This window comes from Patagioenas fasciata, chromosome 5 (assembly GCF_037038585.1).
Source record: "Patagioenas fasciata isolate bPatFas1 chromosome 5, bPatFas1.hap1, whole genome shotgun sequence".
NCBI classification, from domain to species: domain Eukaryota; kingdom Metazoa; phylum Chordata; class Aves; order Columbiformes; family Columbidae; genus Patagioenas; species Patagioenas fasciata.
The window spans coordinates 26,398,850-26,426,644 of NC_092524.1; the positions used below are offsets into that span (position 1 = coordinate 26,398,850).

A 27,795-nucleotide genomic window follows, 5' to 3' on the forward strand; every position below is an offset into this window, starting at 1 on the left:
AACATGGGTGTCCTAGTTGATCGAGGTTAATTCATAAAAAAAATCTTCGGAGCGATTCATTAAATGCTCTGTAATCGTGAGCCTCGGCTTATTTCGAGGTGGGGAGGGTGGGATTTACTGGGATCACCCCATAAATAATAGGGAGGGAGGAGAAGGGGGAGGCGCACGGATCCGCCGCGGTTTGGGGGAGACCCCAGTTAGCAGGAGATGCACCATGGAAGCGCTTTCCAAAGGCGCCTCCCTCCCCCCTGCCCACTTCCAACCTGATTTTAAGCAACTTGCAGTCCGACGATCTCTCCGATCACTCTTTCCCCAAAAGCTAGTGCCCCCGAAAAGGGTAAAAACCGCAGAATCCGGGGGAAAACCCAGCCGAGGCGATGCTTTTGGACGAGGTGATTACAAGCGAGCAAAGCAGCATCAGCACCAGTTCCCTGGTTCTGAAACTGCCTTGTGCATGCACACAGCACTGAGAGCATCTCAGGCAGGAGTTGGGGAAGCTGCATTTTGCCTCTCTTTGCAGTAATTATCAGCCCGGATTCCGTGGGCAAGAAATAAACAGCAAAGAGAAATCCTCCCTGCTTGCCGCCCCCCAGAAGACGGAGCGATTAAGAGCAGGTCTGTCCGTGCAGATCAGCCTCGTGAAAGAGACAAGATCTCAGCAGCAAGTTGGTAGCAGAGTGGCCGCTTGACGCAACACAGGGGCCTATGGTTCACCCGGCTGTAAAATAAAAAGGAGGTGGGGGGGTGATCTAATGTCTCAACTGCTAGAAACTAGAAAGGTTCTCCCCTCTGATCCCCCGACAGCGGCACGGAGGGAGATCCGGCTGAGAAAGGGCTGATCTTGCACTTCAGGGAAGCCTGCATTGGAGAGATCGGTTGAGGACCACAGCCGAGGCTAAGAGTTAATATTTCTCGGGAGATAAAAGAGATTTTGAAGACCTGCTTGCACTTTGGAATAGAGTAAAAGGCCGGCTAAGGGATAAGTGAGGCAGGAAGGCGAAGGAAAAGCCCCTCGTTGCTCCCCTCCCTCCTTTCCTTCTTGCTCAGGACACGTAGCTTGAGCACTAGTTGTCTTGATGAAAACAGAGGTGGAAGGGTCGCAGTGTTTTTCAAGCAGACTCGCATTTTCATAATTATTTATCCTCTTCTATTTAGAGAAAAAAAGTGTTTGTCCTTTCCAGTCACCAGCAAACCTCTTTACGGGGGTTTTATTCATGTGAGCATATTTTGAAGGGAGAGACAAGGTACTAGACAGAACTTGGAAAAAAAAAAAAAGAAAAGTGATAAGAGGGATCAGCCAAGCTAAGGCTATAAAAGCATCCTCTCTCTTCCCCGCGTACCGTCGTTCTTCACGAGGATCGAAATCAGGAGTGATTTGGGGGGGTGCAGCTCAGGCGCGAGTGGAAATCCGAGCCACGGTGGTGCAGCTCCACGTCTCTTTACCTTGCCAGCCAACTGTTGCTGCCATGCTAAAGGCTGCTGCTGCTGCCGCACCGCGCTCCTCTTGGCTCGGGGGGCACCCCCAGCCGGGCTCCGCAGCCGCTGCAGCTCCCCGGAGCAGCTCTGCCTTGCGCTGCCCTGCCCTGCCCTGCCCCGCCCTGCCCCTCTCCCTTCTCTCGGTCCTCAAAGGTTTCTACCCGCAGCAGGAAAGTTAGACACGTTGGGCGATCTGGGCCGCTGCCGCGCCTGCCTCTGCCGACCAGGCACCCAGCGCCGGCAGCCCCTCCCGGGCCGCCCCGAGGGAGGCCTCGGCCTTCTCCTCCTCCCGCCGGCCTGTCCCCCGGCCCTGCCGGGGCGTGCTCCGGGCTGGCCTCGCCTTCCCCGACGTGCCGGGTCGGGCCCGGACCGCTCGTCCCTCAGATGTGGGCCTGGGATAGCTGGGGGGTCTCCGTGCTGGGGCTCTCTGTGTTTGCGTGTGTGTCCCCACGAGTGAACGGGACCCCCGGTGGGGCCGTAGCCAGGTCTCCGCTCCTTTCCAGGCGTCACGGTGAGGTGCAGAGACCCCGGCTGGGAGCAGCAGCGGCTCCGCCACCCCCGACCCGGTTAATTCTCCTCTTCTCTGCCTTTCCCACCAGGTGCGGCCGCGCCGTCCAGGCCGGAGGCGACGCGGGAGCAGCGAAGGCCGCAGGCAGGTGAGAGCAGCGATACAACCGGCTTCCCTCACATCCACGGGGCTCCATCGAGCCGAGGCGGAGGGCTCGCGGCCTTCGAACAGGCTGTCCTCCCCTTTGACCCCGGCGGCGGTTACGGACAGGCCCGGCCTAACGCAGCAGTTAGGCCGCGGCTGCCCGGAGTCCCCAGCCCTGGCAGGGCCTGGGGCAGCATCAGCCGCTTCAGGCTATAGGCGGCCACCACTTGTCCACACAGGGGAAAGCCCGGGCTGGTGGGAGGTCAGAGCATTGAAAGAGGTGGGAAAATCCATTAGAAGCCATATAAATTATAGATAACAGGGGCGTTGTATTTATTTTGAGTGAAACCTGTCATTTTAGGAAGGTGAGGAAGGGAAAAAAGTTAGTGGACTTTGCCTAGAATCTCCTTCTTTACCTCATTTTTCCTAGTTAATGCTCTTTTCTGCTTCATAGTGCAGTGCATCATCTAACATTTGCCGTTCTCCTAGTATTTGTCTCGTAGGTTTCTTCTTTTTTTTTTTTTTATTTTCTTTTTTTTAAAATCCATAATCCTTGAGACAGCTAGTACCATTTTCTGCCTACCATTGTAATCGTGAGGTAGAAAACTGAGAGGCAAATTAATTAATAGTACGTGTTTGAAAAGTGAAAGGACCCCTCCTAGCAAAAGAATTAAACATACCATCGTTTTTAGTTACGTTTAGTGATCATCCTCTGCTCCATTTCCAGACCTGGCAACTTTATAGGAAAAGGAAATATATTCCAGTTATAAAATTAAAAGTTTATAGATAAGTAGCTACAGCTAAGTCTCTTTACATTGACCGTGTTTTGAATTTTAAATTCAATAATATTATGAGCAAGTAAAATATGTAGGAAGGCTTTTTGTTAGAAGTCCATTTTGTTATTTCATTTTGGCATCTAATTTCTCGATGGCTGTTATCTGCTCACGAATTGCTACGTATGATTTGCTGTAAAACAACAAAAATGTCTTCCTTCAGAAAGCTGCCATTATGGGCAGATGTCTTCAGAGGTTAGGCGCTCCGTTGACACCTGACTGAGGTCAAACACTTTGTTAGGACCCATAAAGCTTAGCAGCACTTTACTGGTATCAGCTAGTTTCCTACCAAAATAGACAAACTCTGCTTATTTAAAGATAGGAAAGAAAAGCAGATCCTCGAAGCCAAAGATGGAAAAGACCTGTTAGAACCTCAAGTACATGCACCTCCCAGACCAGCATTTAATCTCCCCCAAAAGAGGACGTATCAAATATTAAACTAGTACTACTCTTGAGGTTTTTTAAAAGGTCAAGGCATACATTGCTAGGAGCATAGGGTCAGTGCATGTTAATTTACGTCTGTTACTGCACTTAATACAATTATATAAAGGCTAAGGGTCTATGAATAGAATTGCTGCTTAAGGCCTCTGAGCCTCCTGTATTCCTGTCAGTTAAGGGCTGAGAAATACCTCCAACCATCTGTAAAAAATTGCTTTGTGAATACGGGCTTCATGAAATAATGATTAACACTCTCACCCTCCCCTCCTTCTACCCTCCCTGCCCCCCCCCAACTTTTATTAGTATTCACATCTTTTCCAGATCACCTACATATCAGTTCTCATTCTTTCTCTTTTAAATGTTACCACAAATGCATTTGGCTATAGTATTTGCTTTAGCTGTGGTATGCTGCCATCTCATTTCTGGCGACAGAGATCACTCTAATAAAAGACACACATAAATTAAGTTTTAGTTTTATTATTATATTTTCAGGCAAGTTTTCTGGTGGTTGTTGTTTGTGTAGCATTCAGTAACTATCAACTCTTGCTGAAATGCTATTAGTTTTAAAAAAATACTTATGGAGGGTCTTTTTCTAGAAATTAAAAGAAATACCTTCTGGTTTTTATACTACTACTACATACACCCAAAGTTCAGTGGGGGCAGGCTAATTTGATTGGTGTTGGGTCACTACCACCTCTCCCCACGACCCCCCGAGGAAAAAAAAAAAAAAAGAAGAATAAAAGAATAACTTCTTATTTCTCTTTCTTTCTCTGAAATATTTTATGGGGACTACCTAGGAAGTGGTAAGTAGGGTTTGTTGACTTGCTGACAGTGTCCATGCAGATCTGTTTTGCTAAAATATTCCCACTGTTGTTATCACCTGTTTGGCCTGACCACTGGAACTGCTCTGATAACCAGTAATGCAGTTAGCAGCTCTCACAGCATGCTTAGCTGCCACTGCGTTTATCTAACATAGCTCCCTATAGTGTAAGAGTGAAAACCTGATGGAGCCTAATTAGCAGTAGAAGTAGTAGGCAAGTTTAGCAGATTTATGGTACTGCAGACATGATAAGCAACCTGGGGCAAAATATAGGGTGTAGATTTACCAAACTTCAGAGAGGAGCAGTACAGCAGCCAAATTTAGCCTGAAATGAGACTATGCTGTTTAATTTGTGTTTGTAAGTGTAATCCATTTCCGTTTCTAAAAATAACCAGGAAACATGCATTTGGACCTGCAGCAGTGTCCATGGATGTTGTGGGAGCAGAGGGAAGTTACACCTTGTTTAAATACAGGCAATTTTCTGTAAAAGTGACCTAGTGTTGTTCAGAGCAATACACAGCGGCACAGGGATGCTTGCACATGTGCGTGCACACATGCACGCAAAATACATGCGTGTGAATATAAAATGGATTATTTTCTAGCATCTTGTTTTAATTCTGGATAGTCAAGGTTCCTAATTTGTAGAAGAGAGTTACAGAACTTCTCCCTGTGAAACCTGGAGTTTCCACTTAAAAAGAAGAAATTGCACTTACGTTTTATAGCATATTTTATGCTGTTGTTTGGATGGGTTTGGAAGGGCGATAGAAGATGTTTTATTAGTTCTTGTACTTGCATATGGAGAAATGCATCACAGTGGCAGCATGACATGAGTCTTATTTCTACTATAGCTTTAGTCTGTGTAGAACCTCCCCGGGGTCGGTACACACTGTTGGCTCTGCATGGCCACAGTATGGCCTCCAGCACAGCTCAGGTGCTTCCTATGACCAGCGTTCCCGTCCCTGTGCCTGGTAGCCATGGGCTGAGCTATAAGTGCGGTGACAAGGACATGCATTCCAGTACCTGCCGTACCTGTGCTGATCACCAGGATGCAGCTTTAACCTGCTCAGGAGAAAAGGGACGATTCCCTCAAGTCCAACCAGAGGCGAAGTGTGGCCCCCGTACTTGTGTAACGTTGCAGAGTTGTGGCATTGTTAGTCCTAATATCTAGGCACCATGTTGTCCACTCCCAAGCAGGCATAGATGGGAGACATGCTAAGGAGAAGGAAGCTGAATTTAATTTTCAATTTATTTTATTAGAGGAATTCCCCCATCTCCAAAGCTCATCCTCTGAATTTGACCAATGCCTGTTTTCCTCCTGTTCTCCTTGCTCTCTCGTTGCAGGAGATGGCCAGGCTATCTTTTGAAGGTGTCCCCTTTGCTAGCCTCTGGAGGTGTTGAAAGGGTTATTGTCAACTTCTTCCACAGCTGAGAGTGCCTGCTCCAGCTGGGCATGTAGTTTTTAAAAAGGGCTCAGAGTAACATGATTTTTGAGGCTGAGAATATAGTAAACAATTTACTAAGAATAAATTCAGGGTGCGCCCAGTAAATGTGTTCCATCATCCCTTATTTTCAGCGAGCTGTAAGCGAACAGTATGGGATAATGCCATACTAAATAACGTAAGCTACCATGGGCTTCTGCCCGTGTGGATAAGGTTCAGCCGCCTGGGAAACCTGAACATTTTCAGTTTGTGTGCAAACCTTTTGAAAGAGGGAATAGCAAAAAAAATTTCTTGGGAGAATTTGATTGTTTTAGATGATGCATTTTCAAAATGAGTGCTTGGTTGAAGGAAAAAAAAAAAAGGAAAGCAGTGGGAAACTGCCATGGAGAAATTATGTCTACTTTTTAAAGGATGTGATTCTTCCATTTTTCCTTCTTGAATTATCTGCCCTCACGTGAACAGTTCTACCACATTGGTGTGGGAGGCACAAAGCACTGCTGAATCAGGGCCCACCACACCCTTGAGCTTGCAGCTTTACTGAAGCAAATAAGGTTATTCTCCCAACAGAGGAATCAGGACAAGCACTGAAAAAATGTGCTGTTGTGCAGCTCATTGCATTACAGCCCCAACTGTATGGATGTAAGTCAGTGCCCCTGTTGGTGTCCACCCTCAGTACCAGGAAAAGGAGGGCAAAGAGGAAGTGGCCTAAAAGAGAGCACGTTTGATCTTGCACTGAGTGAATGGCACATAGTGTCCACTCTGGAAAAAACGTCAGCATTTCCTGAGAGAGGAGTAAAGTCAAAAAAGGCCAGTCAGTTAGGAGAAGGACTGGGGAGAAGTGGCCAGCAGCCATGATGCTATCAGTTATTTAGCCTCAATATAGAGAATATATAGTCAGCAGTATTCATTTAGCGTAAGTACCATGAGCTGTGAGCATCCAAAGAAAGGCACAAAAGCCAACACATAAATGTCTCAATGCCCTTTCCTTTCTCTGTCTGGGAAGCCTGGCTGGGTGACTTGCTAAAATTCTGCGTGTCTGGTATAGCTGCCCATGTCCTTACTGGCAAGCTGATGCCAAGTTGCTATCACTTTCTGGTTTCCTTTCTAAATCTCTTTAATTATGTTGTTATATTTTAGTTATTTTTCAGCATGTGTTCCTATGCTCTGTTTTGTCACATTAGAAATGACCAGAGATTTAAGTGAAGGGAAAGCCAGTAGCAGTAGTGGTGGAGGCAAATGTATGTGAGAATTGCTATGAGAATGTGAAAAATCCTGGTATACCTGTTAGAAGTTCCTGGCTATGCCTGTACGTTGGCCAATTTTGATGCAAACAGATACTCATTGGTAATTTTCTGTTTGCTGGTACATCTCCAGTGCAGGGATGGTGCAGTGAGGGATTCCCTGGCCGGGCACAGCACTCAGCCTTTGCCACGGATCTGCTCGTGTGGCCTCCTGCTCCTCAGAGAAGCTCCAGCTCACGTGTCCCATTTGTAGGGCCAGGCAGGATTCCTGAATTTAATTTCCTCTCAAGGAGGCTCAATGAGAGGGACATCCTAAAGTATTGGGAGAGATGACGTGGCTTTGAGGAGTGTCATTTTTTGCCAATATATTTGGTAACTTTCTTTTCCTTCCAAATCAGGATGCAAGAAACAAACAAAAAGAAATGAATTAGCAGAGTGACAAGTAGGCTTTCAAAAAAATCTGTCAACTGTGGGTTCCCAGACTCGCTCTCATGAAACCAACGCTTCATAGTTACTCTCCTTACCATCTCGGGAATGTCTGCTGGGGAAGTATGATACGGCACAGGTAGAGAAATGACTCAATGCAACTCATGATGTCAATGTGACATAGTGAACAAGGCAGTTCCTATTTGTCGTCTTTCAAGAAGAATTTTTATTTTTAGTTTCCTATTTTCTCCTTATTTCTGTTCCATTGTTCCTCCCTCTCCTTTGTCCCGACTCAGGCATCATGCACTGCCTTTCTGTTTTCCTTGCATTGTGTCTCCCAGATTTTCACCCACCCCTCTGGATCCCTGTCCCTGGAAAAGGCCCTCAGCTGATTCTTCTGCTATGCTGCTCCTGCTGCCTTGTTTCCTATGATGCACGAGATGAGTGCTCCTGGTGAACACAAGAGGCAAAAATGGTGAGGCGGGCCAGAAGGCAGGGTAGTGAACCTGGGTCTGAGCAGCCTGTTTAGCAGACGTGATCAGTAGCTGGGTTGGCCACTGTCGTCTGACAGTTGAATGAACACAAAGTTCATCAGGGAGCAGAGCAAGTGGATGTCAGAGACTGTCAATGTAAGTGTGAGAAGTCTCCCCTTCAGCTGCTAAGGTTGGTGCTAAGGTTCCTTGCTTTAATTGCTTCGTAGGTAAATGAGGGTGGTGAGTGCTGCTGTGCCTGTTGCACAGGACTGACATGGACTTTGCAGGCAGCGTGGCTAGATTAGAAATGGATTACCCATCTGCAGTATGTTGCAGACGACGATGGAAATTGCCAGGCATAGAGGGGAACATGTGCTCCCTGCTTTATATAATAATAAGTTGAGGCAAGCAAGGGTGGGAAGGAAGAAGCTTCTACACAAAAATAGGATTTGTTAACATGTATTCCACATTTTTATATAGTTTTGTAAATAATTTTGTGTGTGTGTGTGTTCCAATGCATGCATTTTTATCACACAGTTGTAGCGAAAGGCCAACCTAACTGAACCAAACAAGAAAACCAGAAACAAGAAAAAAAATCCTAACATCACGATACTGACTTGTACGCTGAACTGTACTAGTCCATATACTGGCAGGTCACCCACACCTTTGTCTCTAGGCTATATTAAGAGTTTGAAGTACTTGGGTATATTGTAACATAAAATAACAGGGTGCTAAGTGACTAAGCTGAAACATTTGGGAGCTCTGCTTAACAGGCTTGCAGTGCAAGGGATGTTAGGTTGAAGTGTGGCCCTAAAAGTCATCTGGAAGGACGTATGGCAATGACTTCTTAAAGCCCCATTTTTTATTTTTATTTTTTTTTTTAAGTATGTTTGTGAGAAGGAACAGAAAAAACAATTATCTTTTATTTTTAAATTAAATTAAAAGACTTTATTTTATGTCTAATGTCAAAAAGCCAAATGCAACTGATTTGTGTTAGTACCTAACAGCAAGGAGGTAAAATGTTTAGGATAGGAAGATACAGAATTGATTTTTTAATTTTTTTTTTTTTACATGCCAAACTGAATGAAATACAACAATAAAGAGCCTATAAAATGGGAAGTCAACATTTCCCTTTTCCCCCTTTTTTTACTTTCTCGAAGTGCTTTCTGATTTTGCTCTTTAAAATAAAATTAGTATCAGAAATCATGAATTTTTTTGTGTAATAATTTTGAATTTACGCAATAGTTTTAGCTTATAAAAATTATACAAGGTGCATTTTTTACTACTTCTTTATTTTTCTTACCTGGTATTTGTGAATATACAAGTCTCTGTATGTATGTGCAGGCTATTTTATGGGTGCATGAACAGATGTGTATGTGCACATGTGAACATACCCACAAATACATGTGCATGCAGATCCGTAGTAGAAATAAAAACGGCAAAATGTGATCGTTTTCTTGATACTTGTAAGTTTTACAAAAATTTAAAGATGGTTTACTGATTCACAGGTTTTACTTTACATTAAGAAAATTATGGTTCATTTCATAAATGTTTACTAACTTTTTAAAGGCTTATTCAGTATTAATTATGCTGATGTACAGGGCAGACTGTTTTATTATATTACAGTCGAGGACATTTAAAAAACCCAACCTGTTTATTAACCTGTGATTGCTTTTATTTCTGCAACTTCCATTCAGTTTTTTAACCCCAATTTTAACCATGTAGTCAGGAATTTTTTTTTGTGGCAGACTGTATTCACCATCAGTTTGTTGTTATCCAAAGCTTTGTTTGCTGTTTGCAAACCCAGCAGCTGTTTCTTGAGGAAAGTAACTACATTGTGATCCAACAAGGGCTTTCCTCTTCCAAGCAGCCTCTAACAGGCCTTAGCCTGACCACAACAGGGCTCCTCACAGCAGTAAGTGCTGCTCAGAGAAGGAGATGCTTGCAGGGAAAGGCCTTTTGTCTTGCACTCCTGCATCTAAGATTTTTTTCCCTTCCTTTTCACAATAGGTAAAAATACCTTGATCGTATTGAAAATCAAGCTCTTGCTGAATTTTGCTTTACTTTTAGTTGTCCAGTCTCAGAAGTGGGATGAAGACCTCACAGCCTGCCCTGAAGGATCCTGGTTTCTGTGAATTTCTATTTGTTGTTATTCTGAACAGTTTCTATAGGATGTAGTTCTGGCACCGTGTGACTGATTCTCTGTTCATATGTTTAGTAAACCCAGTAGCAATAGATATTCTGGCTTTATTAATTCACTGTCCCATGCTACATCTACTCCAGGGCAGTGGGACTATTCAAAGCCTGAGAGGAATATTTGGTTTTCGAGGTGCTCACTGCTTTGGTTGTCAGAAGATGAGAGTGGGGGTATATTTTTTTTTCAACACTAACAATTATTGCCTGGCAACTGAATAAAAACCTTCCAAACTTGTATCACACAAACCACTGGTACCTTGTTAGCTTGCTTGTTCATTTCCTTCTCTGATTATTCATAGTCAAACTAGGCCTTTCTCAATTTAAAAATATATGTATAATGCAGCTATAAAACTGAGAACGGAGATCCCACGGTTTAGCACTTAGTAAACAAATTATGACCAAGTACTTCCATGACAATAAGTATACAGATTCCCAAATGAACATAAGTGCTGAAACTCTTATAACCTGCTATACTGTATCTTTTTGCATAAGACCTTAATTTACTCTTCTATATGGTTCGTGAGATTATGGAGTCAGGTCTGTTCCTACAGGGACGCCATTAACAAAACTCCTTTAGATTTGTATACAAAAAGTACTGGTTCAAGAGTAATACTTTTTTTTATTCTGAAGTTATTTGACCTCTTCTTTTGAGGCATATTCATCCCTTTGATTTATTTTGTTCAGTTGATATATGTTTATATACAGGAGAAACATGATGATTTAGCTATTTTATTTGCCACCCAAATTTAAGCAGATATTACATTCATGCAAAGCAGTCTTAGAAAACAATCAGGAAAATCTGATGAGATTGAAATGGAAGAAAACATTGTTTTATATAAAATAACATTCATTGCTTTGTATCTTTATTTTTTCTTTTTGGATTAATTTGCATGTTCTGATCTACAAAAGACCACAGTCCATCCATGTCCGCCCCCCACCAAACAGGTAACATCTGTTAAACACTACTGAACTCACTGGTATGACATAAGCATGCCTTCCTTGGATTCCCCACACTCCATATGTGAAATTTTAGCTAACACTGACCCAATTAAATAATGGTTATTGCTTTTCACTCGTATTAAACTAAATTAGTCTCGATTCATTCCTGTTAAAGGAATTTCTTGTATAAATTTGAACTAGTATAGTAGGACGTTTGATGTGGGAGACTGTATATATGTGCATATACGTAGGCATATGTGCATTAAAGAAACAGGAAAAGTACAGTAAATGAAAATAATAAATAGAATGAAATTAATCTTTCCTCAGTTCATTTGTTTATAAGGCATTTGGGTAGGTTAATAGAATTTTAAGTTGTTCATGAAACTGCAGTATAGTTCTATATAGTGAAACAGTTATGCTGGAGAGGGATTTCATACATTTTTTGCTGTTCAGTAGTTGTTTTGAAAAGATGTTTGAACGTATGTGTCTATAAGGTACATCCTGCTCACGTAGTTTAACCGAATCTGATCCAAACCCCACTTAAAATAAGGGCTACTTTTTCACTGAATAGAAATTATATCAATCCCTTCAGTAGCCTCGTTTATTTGAGGGAAACAGCTGTCATGATTTCTGTGTGTATGTGTGCACATGTAGCCATGTATATTTCATCCATCCGTCTGTCCATATACAAAACCAATGTGTTTTATGTAGCTTTTACTGTGGCTTTGTGCATATATTAGGTAGACAAATGTGCATGTGGTTGTACATGAGGAGAATTGTGTATCAGTGGTCTCCTCTTTATGCATAAGTATATATTTTTTTATATCTGGGGGACCAGGCATCATCTAGACTTAAGTGGGAAAAAGAGCAGGTTAGTTTTTGCTGCTTTTTTCCATTTTAATTTGTCCTTGAAGTTCAAAATTATTTTGGTGATCATTTCATGTCACAATTTTTATTTGGAAACAGACTGTAATGTCTCTGGCACAGGGACTGAGAAGTCATGAACACTTATCTGAAGTATCGAACACAGGAGAGGAATTTTTTTTTTTACTCTGTAGCGATAAGGCAAGTGTGGGCCAAATCCTTCTTACTTTATTATCCAAATTCTCCTAAGTAAGTCCACTTATTTAGTTACAGAGCTAAAAACACTGGTTGCTTTCCTAGGTGGACATTTGTCTGTATCACAGACATTGCATCAAATAGTTATTCCTTGATTTGAAATGGTTTTCTCTATTGCCTTGCCTTTTCTTGCCACTAGACTAACCTCAGACAAGCCAGTTTGAAATGTTAAGACTTTTTTTTTTAACTTTATGGACAGTCCCCAAACGTATACAGCACTTATTTCTGTATCAGCTTTAAGAATAAATGTACGTAGACTCTAACAATCATGAGATATTACTTTCTGGTATCCAAAAGGTAGCCACAGCTAGGTCTAATGGAGTTTCAGGAAAAGATGTCAAGGAAGAAACCAGCCAACTTGCTCCCTATCATTTCTAGCAGCCCTGAACAGTTTGGAATTTGAATGCCAGAAATTCAGTGGAGTGAATGGAAGATCTCAGGTCTAAGGGATTTTCTGAAAGGTGCAGCTCATGCTAGTGGAGCAGGATGAAATGTGCCTGTTTGGTCATCCAGGCATCAGCCTCGGACGAAACCCACCTGTGCAGCCAGTCCCTCACCTTCGTGGGCCAGCAGATGTGTGAGGCTGTGGCACCGTGTCCCAGGGCTGGGTGGCTGGACAGGGAACAGGTCCCCTGCTCAGTGCATGAGCCTTGTGGTAGCTGCGGCACCAGGCTGCGCTCTGTGGGTCTGCCCACTGCCCTGCCGCAGTGCCGGCTTGGCCTCTTAGAGCATCTGGGGCAAAATAAAAACGGACTAGAATTGGGCCTGGCCTTTAGTCTCACATAGTTTTTAACTATTTAAGTATTTAATCTTGTAAGCCGGTAGGTGTGTAACGTGTGTGAAGTCCATTGGAGCTGTGGTGGCCAATACCAGCCAGAGGAGCCAGCAACCTCAGTGCCTGCGGTGCTGGGGCTCGAGCTACTCCCTGAATTGACGAGGAGCAAAAATGAAGCAAACTGAATGCCAAATATGTAAGAAGGAAACTTAAACATGGAAAAAAAAAAAGCCAAAAATACTTGGGGACTCTTTTTGAATTCAGTTCTGGATGCACGATGACTGCAGACTTGGCTTCTTATTTTTAGGAATATTTGTAATAGCTTTGGTTTATTTATTCTAAAGTTAGACTGTGTTGTAATGGAGACCTCAAGGTTGTTTTAAAGTAGTTGCTTAAGAAGCACATATGCCTAGTAGAAATAAGCCTTAATGAAAGTTTGTTTGTGTGTGCTTATTCATGGATCCAGTATGTAAATGAATGTTTTGTAGAAGGGGGAAAAAAAAAAAAGGAAGATAAATGTGTCTCTTAGGCATGATACAGATTCCAAGCCTGTATGTGTAAAGGCCAAATGCAGCTAACTTTCCATACATTATTTACTATAGTCTTGTTTCCAGTAAATGAAAGTATTTTTCTGAGTGGCCAGAGCAGAAACTGGCATTAAAAATTAGCCATGAGTATTATTCCTTTGTAACCTTTGGAAAAAAAAAAATCCAAATTTATAATGAATCAGAGAACAAAAAAAAAAAAAGAAAATTTTACTCTGTTGTTTTTGCTATAACTAGTTGGGGGTTGTTGATATAAAGTGCATAATGACTGCTACAGCTAATAAACTAATTACATGTTTAGATAACAGTCAAATCCATATTACTCTGTCCCGTGAATCCAGTCCTATTGCACGTAAGCAGGATCTAGCCCATTGGCTTAATAAGGGCGATTCAGATGCATAAAGTAAGCAAGTTTTGGCTCAGTCATATGCAGACAAAAGTCTTCTGCACATTTACAACCAACAAAGCAGGTTTAGGATGTTTTTTTATGTGAATGTAACCCAAAGTAGGAGGGAAAAATAATTCCATTGAGATAGTAGTGGAAGCTAATTGTTAAACAAGCTTGTATCAGAAAAAAAAATTGTCAGAGCAGCATACTGCCATTTTATCACTCTGTCTTTGGTTCATATAAATGTTATTAAACAAATATGAATATTAAGAATAAGTGTTAATCCTTCTTTCGTATTTACTCCATAATGACAGTCATCTTTTCCTTCCTTTTTTTTCCTTTTACTTTTGACATTGAAAATACAAACACTTTTTGCTCTTGAGAACAAAGGCTGGAGATTTTTTTTACTCCATTTAAACTACTGATTAACAATTTATTTATTTGTCACTAATTGTTGACCGTTCCAGTCACAGCTTTTTATTTGATATGTTACTTGATTATTCTTTCTGGGCAATATATGAAGCAGGTTTTAATTTCTGTATTATTCTGATCTTCTGTTTCTACATGTATTACTAATATTTTCCTTAGAAATATCTTGTCTTCCAAATGAGAATTTCCCCTCCGTAACTTTGCATTTATATTTGAAAACACTAAATACTCTATCTTGAAGTTTTCTTGAGTAGTCACTCAAGATAGTCTTTTGTGCAATCTTGGGGATTCGGGTTTGAAGCTATAAACACTTCTGTACGTATGCGTAAGTCTAATTTTGTGAGCAGTCTAAGCCGGCAGGGCTCCTCAAACAAGTACGTGTTTGTAGGCTTGGGACCTGCAGGTATTTGGATGGAGGAAGAGACAGGGAAGGGCTACAGATACTCAGTTTTAATTACATATGCCTGCTGGGATCATCAAGAAATACGACAGTATAATTCATGAAATTGGCTGGATTGTTTGGGACATATAACACGTAAATGAAACTGTTTGCTTTATTTGGTGCCATAAGATAAAGTTAACTCAAATAGCTGATATCTTAATCAAATCTAATAATTGTGATTGTTGAAACCTTTGATCCTGATTTAGTTAAATTTACAGGTAACATTCTGATACCTAGAAATCCTCCCATCAAATGATACCCGCTTGAAAAAAATTGCAAAAAATAGGAATTGGTTTCTAGAATTGAGGAGGCCGGAGGCGGGGGGGAAAGCCTTATTAAAGATGTTATTAGATTAACAGCTTCTTATTTTATATATATACGTTGTTACAGTTGCTGTGTTTTTTCACTAAAATTTTGTTTTGGTTAGTTGGGCTTTTTACCACTTCACCACATCCCTTCCAAACTGCAGCTACAAATTAAAAAACAGTTAAGAAAGAGCGTCATGCCTGGTTCTTGATACTGCTCCTACTGAGTTTAGTGGGATCAGTTTTAGAGATGAGGGGCATGGTATAAAAGCAGAAGGACAGAGGTGCGTAGAAAAAGTATTTAACAACTTGAAGAATATTTACAACGTGGTCAGAAGCTTGTGCAGTGAGAGAAGAGGGAGCTGAGAACATAGTCGGTGGTAAATTAAGAGGCCAGAAAAATCAATGTTTTAGAAACCGTGTTTGCAAGTGCAACAAATGTATCTATCTGAGAAATGGCAGTTAAGTTTTTAAACAATATTGTTTTTACAGTAGTTAAAATTAAGGAAAACCGTGAGGGTCAAATTCTGCCCTTAGATATACCCATATATTTCCTGTTGACATTGAGAGGGAAGATTTTAACATTTCACATCTGACTTGGAACCAAAACAAAAATACTATATTCAGATGACTCTGAAGTGATTTCCAGATCAGAGGATCCCAAATTGATCTGCCAATGTATAGAAATGTGATTTCATCAGACAGGGATAGTAGACTCTTTGTGGTCAAACACCACAGCCATTCAACTGTACATAGCAATGACAAATGGCAATTTTGACTTTTACAGGAAAGAGGGAATTTGCTCATATGTAGAACTTCATACTACAGATGACTGTCTATGCTAAAAGGAGTGACAGCAATACTGGCCATCGTTCCCTCTTCCATCTACTTCGTAATGACTTGGCTTTTCGGTCCTGTAAAGGACCAGCCCAAATGGATTGCTAGGGCCTGTGATTTAAATAGAGCATTAATAAGCAGGACGCCCAGGTCCTCATCCAGGCTCCACCAGCTTTTCAGTATAATCCTGGACAGACATCTGTTTTTCAAATGGCATGTAGTATTTACAGGAACCGTGTTTTAGTGAAATGGAGGCTTCAACAAGCAGACACAGTTTTGGGTAGACTGATCCCAGGTAGCTGGTTACTGAATTGTGGAGATTGGTGTACACACGTTTATTGTACTTTGTTCACTTCTCTTATGAGTGTAGCTTGATTATTGCATCTGAATGGCCTGGTTGTTGATAATTTCATAAGGTTCCTGTCTGAAGTGGTCGTTTGCTACCTTTCTGTTGTTAGAAATCGCTGAGAAGAGGAAAGAAGGCAGCCTGCTCTTTCAGGAGGCTATGTACAAAGATAGGTAGAAAGGTTTTTGTGGGTCTTCCCAAAACACATGGACCAGAAATTAACTGTCCTTTTTTTTTTAATCTGGCAGATGTCAGCAATGTCAACACCTAGTTTTTCTCAGCTGTCTTTAGAGGACGCAGTTAAGCTGCCTATGATGCTTCTTGGCCCTTTGTTGAAGAAGGTGGTCATCAAATCTTTGATGCCCATTTGTCTTGCAAAACATTTTATTTATGTGGCTATTGACATATACAACTGTCTTTAAAAAAGATCTGAATTAACAGTTCTGGTCTCCTTGCTGTCAGTCACAGAATCACAGAATGCTAGGAGTCGGAAGGGACCTCAAAAGATCGTCTAGCCCAATCCCCCTGCCGGAGCATGAACGCCTAGGTGAGGTCGCACAGGAACATGTCCAGGTGGGTTTTGAATGTCTCCAGAGAAGGAGACTCCACAACCTCCCTGGGCAGCCTGTTCCTGTGTTCTGTTACCCTTACTGAGAAGAAGTTTCTTCTCATATTTAAGTGGAACCTCCTGTATTCCAGTCTGCACCCATTACCCTTTGTCCTGTCATTGGTTGTCACCGAGAAGAGCCTGGCTCCATCCCCGTGACACTCACCTTTTACATATTTATAAACATTAATTAGGTCACCCCTCAGTCTCCTCTTCGCCAAGCTAAAGAGACCCAGCTCCCTCAGCCTTTCTTCATAAGAGAGATGTTCCACTCCTTAATCATCTTTGTTGCCCTGCGCTGGACTCTCTCCAGCAGTTCCCTGTCCTTCCTGAACTGAGGGGCCCAGAACTGGACACAATATTCTAGATGGGGTCTCACCAGGGCGGAGTAGAGGGGAAGGAGAACCTCTCTTGACCTACTAACCACCCCCCTTCTAATACACCCCAGGATGCCATTGACCTTCATGGCCACAAGGGCACAGTGCTGGCTCATGGTCATCCTGCTGTCCACCAGGACCCCCAGGTCCCTTTCCCCTACACTGCTCTCTAATAGGTCATCCCCCAACTTGTACTGGAACCTGGGGTTGCTCCTACCCAGATGCAAGACCCATCAGTCAGGATCAGCTTTGTGAAGACAAGCAATGGGAATGTCCCTGTTAACTTTCACCAGGAAAAATAGGGGAAGGAACGTTGCCTGAGTGTCTTACACACTGTAGCACCAGAATTGACACAGCAGATTTTGTGGGGTTGTTTCATGCTTTGCTACCAGTTTTGATGGATGTTTTTCATGCAGTTGGGCCATTCATAACTGCCCTGTCCTGTGTGGATTTTCCAGTGCCTAATAAGGCACGTGCTCACAGTGCAGCCACTCCGTCCAACCTGGGAAATGTAGAGGTGTCTGTAGTCTTGGTGGCCAGCTGCTTCCACAAAACTTGTAGGAACTTGTAGGAACATTGAGACCTGTATCCGAGTGGTAAGTCTGACTGCAAACTAGCAATGCATTCAGCGGTTAATGAACACCCTGATGCACTCTTTCTGTCTGTCTTTTACACACACACGTACACACACATACACATGCACACACACAGCATGATCACAAGCCTTGTTGCCATAGGAAACCAGGCTAAAAACAAGCAAGGTCAGAAGGCATGAGCTCATTGTTTTTGCTTTCTGGCTCCTTTTAAAAATTGCTAGTGCAGGCCTTTTTATTTATTAGATCAGATGTGTTCTTGGATGCTAGGTAGTGGAAATCATACTTGCTGCATGCCAGGCTCTGTTCTGCATGACACTGTGGTGTTCGTTGTGGAGTTTGTCTGGTTGCCATTTTTGTCAGGCCTTAGCTCGTTGCCTAGTCATTCTCTACTTGATTCAATGGTCATACGTGGTGCTTTGGCTTGCAAGCTTCCTTCCTGGTCTACTGGTTATTTTGAGAATATCTCCCATAATTACTTTGATCTCACTGCAGCGTCTTTCCCACCTTGAAAAAAGTAGAAGCATCACAGGAGCAAGGGATATTCTCAAATGGGTTTCAGTGGGCTGTGGTGTTTACATGAAAGTCCAAAGCAGAGTCACCAGTGGTTATGTATTAAGGAAATCTCTAGTCTGTTTATGAATAACTCAAGCAATATCATCTTTGCTTTAGCATAAATATGGATACTGCATTATGGCTAAACTTTTATAATACAGAGGTGCTTATGTGGGTGTGAGCCACATTCATCCTGTGACCAAACTGATGGGCAGCCACCCCTCCAAACTGATGTCTTGGTGACAGGTGGAGAAGCAGTCTCTGCTGTCAGTTTGAGCAGCTGCTGTAAGTGCCACCAGCTGGCAATCCCTCTCTTTCCTCACTACACACCACGTTTCCCACCTTTGAGGGTGATGTAGGTTGCAAAAGTAACCCCGGGCAGCAGATCAGATGGATATTGGAGGTCCCTTGTCTGCAGACAATGCTTACTTTTCTGAGTACTGGGTACTTTTAACTTCTTGCAAGAGTGGAGTGACTGTCACCAGAGGAATGTGAGGTTAGTGAAAACAGAGGCATGGAGCTGCAAAATTTGAAGAACTCCTCTCTATAGGGGACATGAAAGCTGTACTTTTGGTAGCTGTTCATGTATAACCCTTCTTTCGTTGCCTACCCTAGTACAGCAACACAAATGTCTGCTCTTTAGACCAGCGTGCTTACTTGCGGAGACTTATATGCCTTTTCAGCATGAATTGTTTCATTCTTTTCCACCCTCCTCTTCTAGCAAATACAATTATAAGGTGCAAACTATAAGGAGCAGAATTTAATCTGTGTATGGATGTGTAAAACAGTTTAATTAGTGATAAAACACAGTACGTATCTCTCTATCTCAGGTTAACATTAAATTAAGGTGCCTACAAATAGACACAGTTATTTGGACATATGCATATAATGTAAGAATAAATCCAACTTCTTGTTTTCCTTTTAGAAATTCAGAAGCTGTAGACCTACTTGGTTATGACTGCCTGTCCCTGTGGCCATGGTAGACTTGTTCTTTGCTAGTGATTTTCCACACTTGTAGCCATACTTGCTCTTATAGAAGTTCTGTTCTTGGGTAAAATCAGAGAAATTTCATCCTTGGAAAGTATTTCCTCTTGTCCTGTCTGGATGGTCTTTCACTTCAGTGAATGGGAATTATGTCTTAACTGTACATATTGTTTATTAGTGATGCCTTTGCCTTCTAACTCCCTACTTGGATTTGCTGGCCTTTTGACAATTAGTAAATCTCAGTAGTGCGTAGGTCACCCAGATCCTATCTGCATTTCTACCTCTTCTCTCCCTGCGTTTGTCAGTGCTACAGAGACAGAGTATGCGAAGTCACTCAGCAGCGGCCTCAGTCCACCTCAGTTTTGTTGGGCCTTCTGCGGACAAAAGCTCTTCTCGACAGCAAGGGAAGTGTGGGGAGTGGGAAGTGTGCTAGAGTAATGGTGGGAAATTGTAAAACTTGGAGCACTTCTGGCCACCTGTGAGGGCATGAAAAACCTGTTTTCTGAAACTCTCTTTCACCACCCTGTCCCCAGCTTCCCTAGAACCATACCACTGTCCTTATTGGTCGTGCACACATGTTTTGGGCTGTTTCTGGTGCCAAGCCATGAAACAGTTGTAGTCTGGGAGCTGTGCTGATGTTCTGGTTGATGTTATTGTAGCAACAGAGAAAGGAACAACTAGAATGCAGTTATTTTCAAGAGCTGTTCAGGGATTAAAGTTGCCACAGAGTGTGTACCTATCTCCCTCTGTCTCGAATCTTGGACATGTAGCTTTAAAATCCTTAAAGAAAAGGGCAGGTCGCTGAGAGATATCTCAGAGCTGGCACCATTTATCTTGAAGGCTCACATCACTGTCTGTGCCCATGTCAGTAAATTAAACATATCCTGGACCATTCTCTGGCATTGAGGTCAGCTGGCACAAAATAGCCAGCATCCATACGATTAAGCTTTCTTGAACTCCAGGACAGGACAATCCTATGCAAAATGCCTGTTGAGAATAGCCTCTGGCTCATGGTAACTCCCAACCCACACCCAGGAGCCATTTGGGAAAGTGCTGCTTGGGCCCTGCCGCTGCCAGGACAGGGGGTCTCTAGAAGCTGGAGCAGAGGTGCCAGCGGTGGCCTCCCTGGCAACATTTAAGTTTCAGAGGAGGTGTAGCCAGCAGGCTTGCAGGTGACTGAGCCTTTGCCACAGCAACAAGATGGAAGGGTTGATCCTTTTCAAAGGGCTGCGATTCCTTCTCATTGCTGATCCCTTTGTCTTCTCTCTCAAACCTGAGATTTTTATTCTGATTAATGCTGGAATGGCTGACTATTTTCAGCTGTTTAATAGTTTGCTGTTGTGATTGTATTTGATTGTGTTTGAATTTCTATCTCCCCAAGGATAGGGAAAGGGATTCTATAAATATTATTTGATTTAATTATTAAATGTCAGCTTCTTTTGTAATGTAGTAGGGGAGTGAGGATGTGCACTGGGAAAATGGCTGGTAGGGACAGAGAGGCATTTCTGTTTTTATTCCTCTGCCACCTTCACCATAGTCCCTGTGCTGCTGTTGCCAGAAACTAAAGCCACTGCAAAGGACATTATCTATTATAAAAAACTTTGCTAAAGCCCCAACGTTTCGAAGGCAGATAATAAATTACTTAAGACCTTCTGAGGCCTTTGTTTGTAACTCATAGTTCGCTGCCATGATCCATAGAAACTCCATAGTACGAATCCTGCTGAAAGGGTGCACTTGATCAACAAGTTTTTCTTCATTTGGAAATTCACATTCTTTTGATCTCTTTTACCCTCTTCAGCAGAAGAAGATCATGATTATTTTGGGTCAGTATAATCTTCCAAGGCACATCTTTCCAAAATGTCCTCTGTAGCGTGATGCAAGCCCTGGTTGAATTTGGCCAGGCCTGTCAATAGAGCTTCTGTGCACTCAATCAGACCATTTGTTGGCAGTGGTCTAGGGGGTGTACTGTTAGCCAGGGAGAAGTGATCTCCTTTTGCTGATTGTTTGGTTAACTGAGAAGACTTTAAATTTCTTGTTAATAATATTTTACAAATCCACACGTAAAAACATAAATTAAAATATTTTGATCAGATGCTGATATGTTTTGGGTCAAATTCATGGTAGTCTGTTAAGGTTGTGCTTACATTCTCAAACTGGCCTATCTATTCCTAGAGCTGTATTGGATAAGTAAATAAAATCTCTTTGGCATTTTTGCCGTTCTGGGGCATTCCATCAGACTGATAATTGGGTGAAATATTCTCTGGGCCAAATGCTATTTGCTTAACTCATGGGAGTCTGCTTGTTTTGAGGAGTTAGAAGGCTTTTGTTGTTGGGAAACTCTTCAGAAAACTGCATTATTATTTTACTGAGGCTTGTCCACTAATGTGGTTGCCACTGTATGCTTATATCAATGGGAAACCTGTGGGGAAGTCAGAAGGTATGATGCTGAGTTTGCAATGGTTTAAGATTTATAAGGAAGACCTTGGAGAGGGAGCATGCACAGGGCTGATGGAACCAAAGTCCAGTACACTTCAAATGGCATTAAGTAATATCCATGGCTATTTCTTACCCTGTGATGTATATATGGGGTTTCTGTGACTAGGAGGAGGCATGCATAAACAGCACTGGAATTATTGTGTTCTAAATGAAGAATTTCAGAGTAGTTTTAATAAATGTTCTATTCATCTGTAAAATCTGGAAATGTATTCTGTCAATGGAGGTTAGTACATAAAGACTGATGACTGTTGAAAAAAAATTGTGAACTTTTGTTTGAATATAACTATTTGTTTTGATGGTAATTGAGGCAATTCCTTCACTTTCCACAAACATTCATTAGAGTGATATTCTGCAGAAAAACTGTCACATGCCATGATGCATCTCTGTATCCATATGAATGCCTGAACTGGAAGTCTGTGTGCAGCTCTTAGGGAAGCCTTTGATGGATTGTAAATTTACCAACCAAGGGTAAAAAAATGATGTCAGGTGATTTGGGCGACCAAGAATCCCTTAGAAATACTAATCTATGAGTGGTGAATTCCTAAAATAAACAAACCAGTCATTTTAGTGAATAGCTTGTGAGCAATCTCATAGGCAGAAATGTATTGGCAATTACTCATTTGATAATTTGTGAAAAATATGTCTGCTCATTGACATTTTGAAAAAAAAAAAAAAAAGATAAATCTCATAAATGCATTGTGGGAAATATCTTGCCAGCTAACAACACAAAAAAACATGACTCCACTTAGAAATATTTAACCTTCTGAACTTCTGATATTCCTCATCACAAGAAGTGTGTCCAGATGTACAGACTCACCCGTTCCCTGAACAACAGAAATGTAACCCCAGAGTTGTGACACAATTTGAAAAAAAACAAAACCTATGTGGGTGGCTTGGTCTCAGTCTGAAATTTGCACCTGGCTGATTTTCTTAAACAAAATTTCAAAGTCTTGTACTTGGACATATTAAAAAAATGGCTTGCAATTTGAGCTTTGAAACAAAATCTTCTAAAGGCTGTTATGCCTGTGTATTAGGGATCCTAGTACGTATCTTAAAAAGCAGGTAGTGGCAGTTATTAATTTAAACACCTCTGCTGACCACATAAGGTGTGGAGGTAGATCCAGAAGGGTTTATAGCTCACGATCTGTGGTCTGCTGCAGCTAAAACAGTTACAAAGGCCCATTCCTGGATCGTTTCCTTTTTGTGGGCCATCGTGAATACCAGTTCTCCCACGCTGCTCCTCTGTGATGTGCTTTGGAGGTTCAAAGGCGGTTGATTTTCTGTGGCCCCTTCTTCCTTCCATGTCTTTGCTGAAACTCCCAACAAGGAAGGTCATTTTCAAGGGTATATTTTTGTGACATGGACACGGGACATGAATTGAGACTGACAGATTCATTTCATGCAGGGTATGTGAATATTTCTCACAACTTGTAGTCTGTATGTGCCTGCACTGATTTTAGATTGGTACCTTAGCTGGCATAGCTAGGCTTAATTTTTTTTTTCAAGGTTATTTGTACCATTTCAGCCCTAGGTCAGTAGTGACTGGGTAACAGATCCCATCATGTATAGATGTGAAGCCCTTCATACCTCCCTTTTCTGTTTTTTGAATATAGTTTGCTGACACAGTTATTTACGTTTTACATTTTTGTCATTAAAATCCAGTTCCTAAAGCACTCATATTACTAAAATAATTTCATACTTTACTACAATTTCTTCTCGTTCTCAAGTATGCAATGACTGCCATAACATAGTCAAACCAATATCCCTCCATTGTAATTTGATGGTACATCAGCATTAAAATGACTTTGTATTGTGTGCCCATCTATCAAAATATTCCAAAAGCAGTTTATGGTGTTAACAAATTTTCTTTTTATATTTTATACAGTTAAAAAGTATGGAGAATTTTGAAACCCTTCGCATTCAAGGTCCATTAAGTGAAAATACAACAAAAAACACATTCCGCAATAGGTACCTCACAAGTAATTTGTTTGTCTGTCAGTTGCATCTGTTGTGCCATGGAAATAATAGTTAAAAGGGGAAAATGAGTTAAGTTGCTTCTAATTTTAGATTTTGTTTAGAAATAAAACAACTGAAGATGGGTAGACATATCTCATTGAACTTTTTCCTGAAATACACAATGCTTTTGTTTATGTTTTTAGATTTCAGCTTTCCTCTGAATTATTTGCTATCTAAAACTGAAACAGGGCTTTCCTAGTACACAGTAATTAAAAAATGAAAACTAACAAGTACTAGAAAACGAATCTTGTTCAGTGTAGGTTGGTGACCTGTACTGCAATGCAGAACGCAGATGATGATCTGAAAGTCAGAGAGACTGAAAAGAGTGACAAAATTTATTGCCAAATGTTTACTGAAATTGCTAAGGAATCTGTGTTTTGAGGCAACCGTGTGCCTTTGAGCCTTCAATGATTCAATTTATTTTTCTTAAGCATTCAGTGATGAGACTGAATTAAGCCTTCCCAGCAGCTCTGGTAACATTGATGTTGCTGGCCTAGAATACCCAACTTTCTATCCCAGCCTTTCCCCTGCACTGCATGCATTTGTGCACCCAGCCCTGTTATCAAGTCTCCCCCTTGTTCTGGGCCTGTTCTTCTTTCAGTCAAAGGGAATTACAGTATAGGTTTTTGTGAGCACAGGGGCTGGCCCCCTTTCTCAGGATTTCTTTCCTGAACAAAACAATAACCTTGCACAATGCCTGATTGGTTTGGGGGGGTTGTTTATGGTAACTACTTGAGTTCAATGGTGATTTTGTATTTTCTTTTATTGTTGCTAATTTGAATTTATTTTAAAAAGGGGAATTAAATTACCCAGACAGGAAGATGTTGATGCAGATTTCCCAACTACTAAGATAATAAGACTGAAATTAGGAGCATGTACATATCTTCAAGAAGCATCAAAAATACATAACTACAATTTAGGGACCTTAGAAAGATTTCAGTTTTAACAGAAATGTGATTCCTTGACTTGCTTAGTTCAAGTCTGTTTTTTAAATGCCATGACCAAGACTGACTAGCTCTTTGCTTCCTCAGTGATTCAGCAGGATTGCGTTGAACCCTTCTTGAGAACAACATCCTGCAACAGACCCATTTTCTCCAGGTGATCTCAAAGACTCCCTAAACCAAGCACTGCGAGAACTATGCTTTACAGTCCATTCCACCATATGTCTTCTTTATAATCTTACCTGGAAACTTTGTGGGAGAGTTCAAACAGCAAAACTGATGCTATGAAAGAGTTGTAACATGTACTACCACACATGCAAGTGAGTGCAATTATTTTGCAGCTCGAGAAGCCAGAAGTCCATCTCTGAGTTGAGCACTTTTTAACCAATCAAATGCTACAGAAATATAGCGTTTCTATTATTTACTTGTCCTTTTTTGTACAGCTCACAGGGCATACTCAACCCAAAGGATCTCACAGTGCTTTAGAAATGACATATGTACAGGAATTCCTTCCACACTGAAATGCCCAGGCTTAGACGGTGGGCTGCAGCCAAGAAAATAATCAGCTTATAGCACACTGCATAATGTGTGTGAACTGCACAATGTGTGTAAGGATAATTCTGGCCAAGGGCATATCAGACAGCACATCTCACCAGTGCATCCTGCTGGAAAAGACTGATGTTTAAAAGCTATATTAAAAATAAAGAAAAAACCAACAACGTTGTTCACTGATAGTCAATATGATGCATTAAGATTTTCAGTACATATATGTACATACATTTTAATATACATAGACACAACTGAAGTGTTGATTTATCATTGGCATCCCTAAAACTTGTCTGTTTTCACAACTAATTTCCTTTAAGCAGCAGGTTTTGATAACTGATGACAGAGAGAACTGGAAGAAACTTGACTTCCACATCTGAGAGGACAGTATACATCTATATTAACTAATGATACTAACTTACAGCTCAAAATATCAACCCATACACAGACTGTCTAGTGTAAACTGTGAGCTAGACAGTGAAATGTGTGTATGCATTTATTTTTGAAACACTACAGCATCTACTGCCTGGTTCTTGTCACTTATACGGTCCTGCCAGCTTGGGGGTCCCCAAACATTTTAGCAAGATTGAGGAATAATCCAATTTAAATGAAAAAAAAAGAAGGAAGAAAAACCTCCAACAAAAACCTAAAGCTTCTTTTTCCCCATTTAATGAATGAGAGACCATCAGTTGCGTTATATGGCTTTACCAGGAACGACTGGTGAGCCATGAGTTAATACCTACTGACAAAACTGAGCACTTATAGCTACACCTGGCAAGGTATTTCTCTGGCTGGGCTTGTCGTTCAGATTGCTTTTGGGGTAGAGGCAGACAGTTGTTATGGAATCCAGCTGTACCACAGTGGGACTAAATGTGGTTGTCCCACAGCACCCATGGCAGTTTCAGTGTTGGCTGCTAATTATAAGAAGGACAGCAATGCTCATAACCACTCCAGTGGTACCAGTGTCTTCTATTACAAAGTCTTTTCATAGGAGACCTTCGATAACTGCTCCAGTGTCTCAGGGAGAAAAATATGCTGACTGCTACCTTGACCTTCCTACTCAGCGTGAGGAGAGAGAGCGTTGTTAACCTTCATATTCCCCATAATACTTGTCTTCTAGATAATTTAACTTAGTTGCCCTAAGGTGTTTCCCTTGTTTTCTCTTCTTTCATTCTCCCGATCTCCACACTGACTCCCAGGATGACTCTTCTCGAAATGATTACACCAAATCTCAGTTCATTTTGCTGTTCAGGTATTGTCTTTTTCTGCAGATTCCTCAGGACAGATTTCTTCTGCAGTTTCTTTCAGAGGAGATCTACTAGTGAAGTGTCAATGATAACAGGTTGAAAAGGATGATAAATTAAAATGGTAAGGAATATGTGGAACCAGACAGGAACCACTGTCTGTCTTCTGCGGAAACCCCTTGTGTTACTCAAGAATCCTCAGTCTATTTGTCCCTTTTCTGTATGCTTCCTAAGGTATGTTTTGGATTAGTCTAATTTAGAACATCAGATTCTCAGCAAAATATATTTTATATTTTTGCCTATACTGGGATATATGTGTGTATGGCGCCATATCATTAGCAGCAGGAAAGGTATCAGCACAGTTCCTTTAGATCAGATTTGTACGTACTAACCAAGGGATTCATTATTTCAGTTCCTCCATACTTTGATCTTCAAGTCAGACCATTCATGACAAGGCTGCAGGCAGAAAGCCATACTTTGGAATAGAACTTGAAGAAGTAAAGTGGGGGTAAAAGATCTTTATAAATGTAATCCAAGCAACTCTTATTTAATATAATACTAGCTATTTTTTATTCTCTCATCTCACTGCTGAAAGATACAAGCAACTCATAAAGAGAAAGAGTTTGATGGGGAAAAATGGCTGATTTTTTTCCTGAAAAATAGGGCCTTCCCGCAGAAATGTATGTAAGTTGTGGTATGTACACACAAAAGTGTACCTGCATTTATTGTGATAGGTGTCTTTGAAACATTATGTGTGCACAGTCTCTCTCTGCAAGAAAAAAAAAACAACTTGGTTCAAGCTCAAAGAAAACTCCAGAGTGATTTAGTCAGACAGACAGTAATATGAGAAAGCGTACACAAGATGCAAATGCCTACAAAATGTTTATGCTGTCCAGTTGTAACTGTGCATGTGTTCTTTCCATATATGTCTGCACATGTGCACTTAGCTTTTTCAATATTTGTATGTGTTTGCCACATTACGTATTTTTGTATTTATTTTTCTATATGTCTGTCTGGACATACATACAATCAATTTTAAAGGTTCTTGCAAGTCAGTATGAGGCATAAATATACCCATTTAGCTGTATCTAGCAGTGCTGTAATGAAAGGATGTGCATACTTGAGTTCATAATACATGTACTAGTCAGGACCCATGCTCGTCCATAATATTTATATGTAGACATGGTTAACCTGGTTGTGCCTGATTTGGAGAGCCAGTGTATCTCTGTGTTATAGTGTGTGTGCAAGGAAAGTGTGTTTGTGCCAGTCTGCAGACATTTAGCATATTCTCAGTGTACAGAATGATGACCACTGAAT

At 41.3% G+C, this 27,795-nt stretch overlaps 1 protein-coding gene across 1 annotated transcript in view; it reads left to right on the forward strand.

Moving 5' to 3' along the window:
- The first annotated feature begins 214 nt into the window (after window positions 1–214).
- Window positions 215–27,795, forward strand: part of LOC139828042 (uncharacterized) — a 61,180-nt gene continuing 33,599 nt past the window's right edge. Inside the window, exons 1-3 of the mRNA XM_071808614.1 lie at window positions 215–519; window positions 1,476–1,987; window positions 2,076–2,132. Coding sequence (XP_071664715.1) covers window positions 215–519; window positions 1,476–1,987; window positions 2,076–2,132 — 874 coding nt within the window. The remainder of the gene's footprint in view (window positions 520–1,475; window positions 1,988–2,075; window positions 2,133–27,795) is intronic.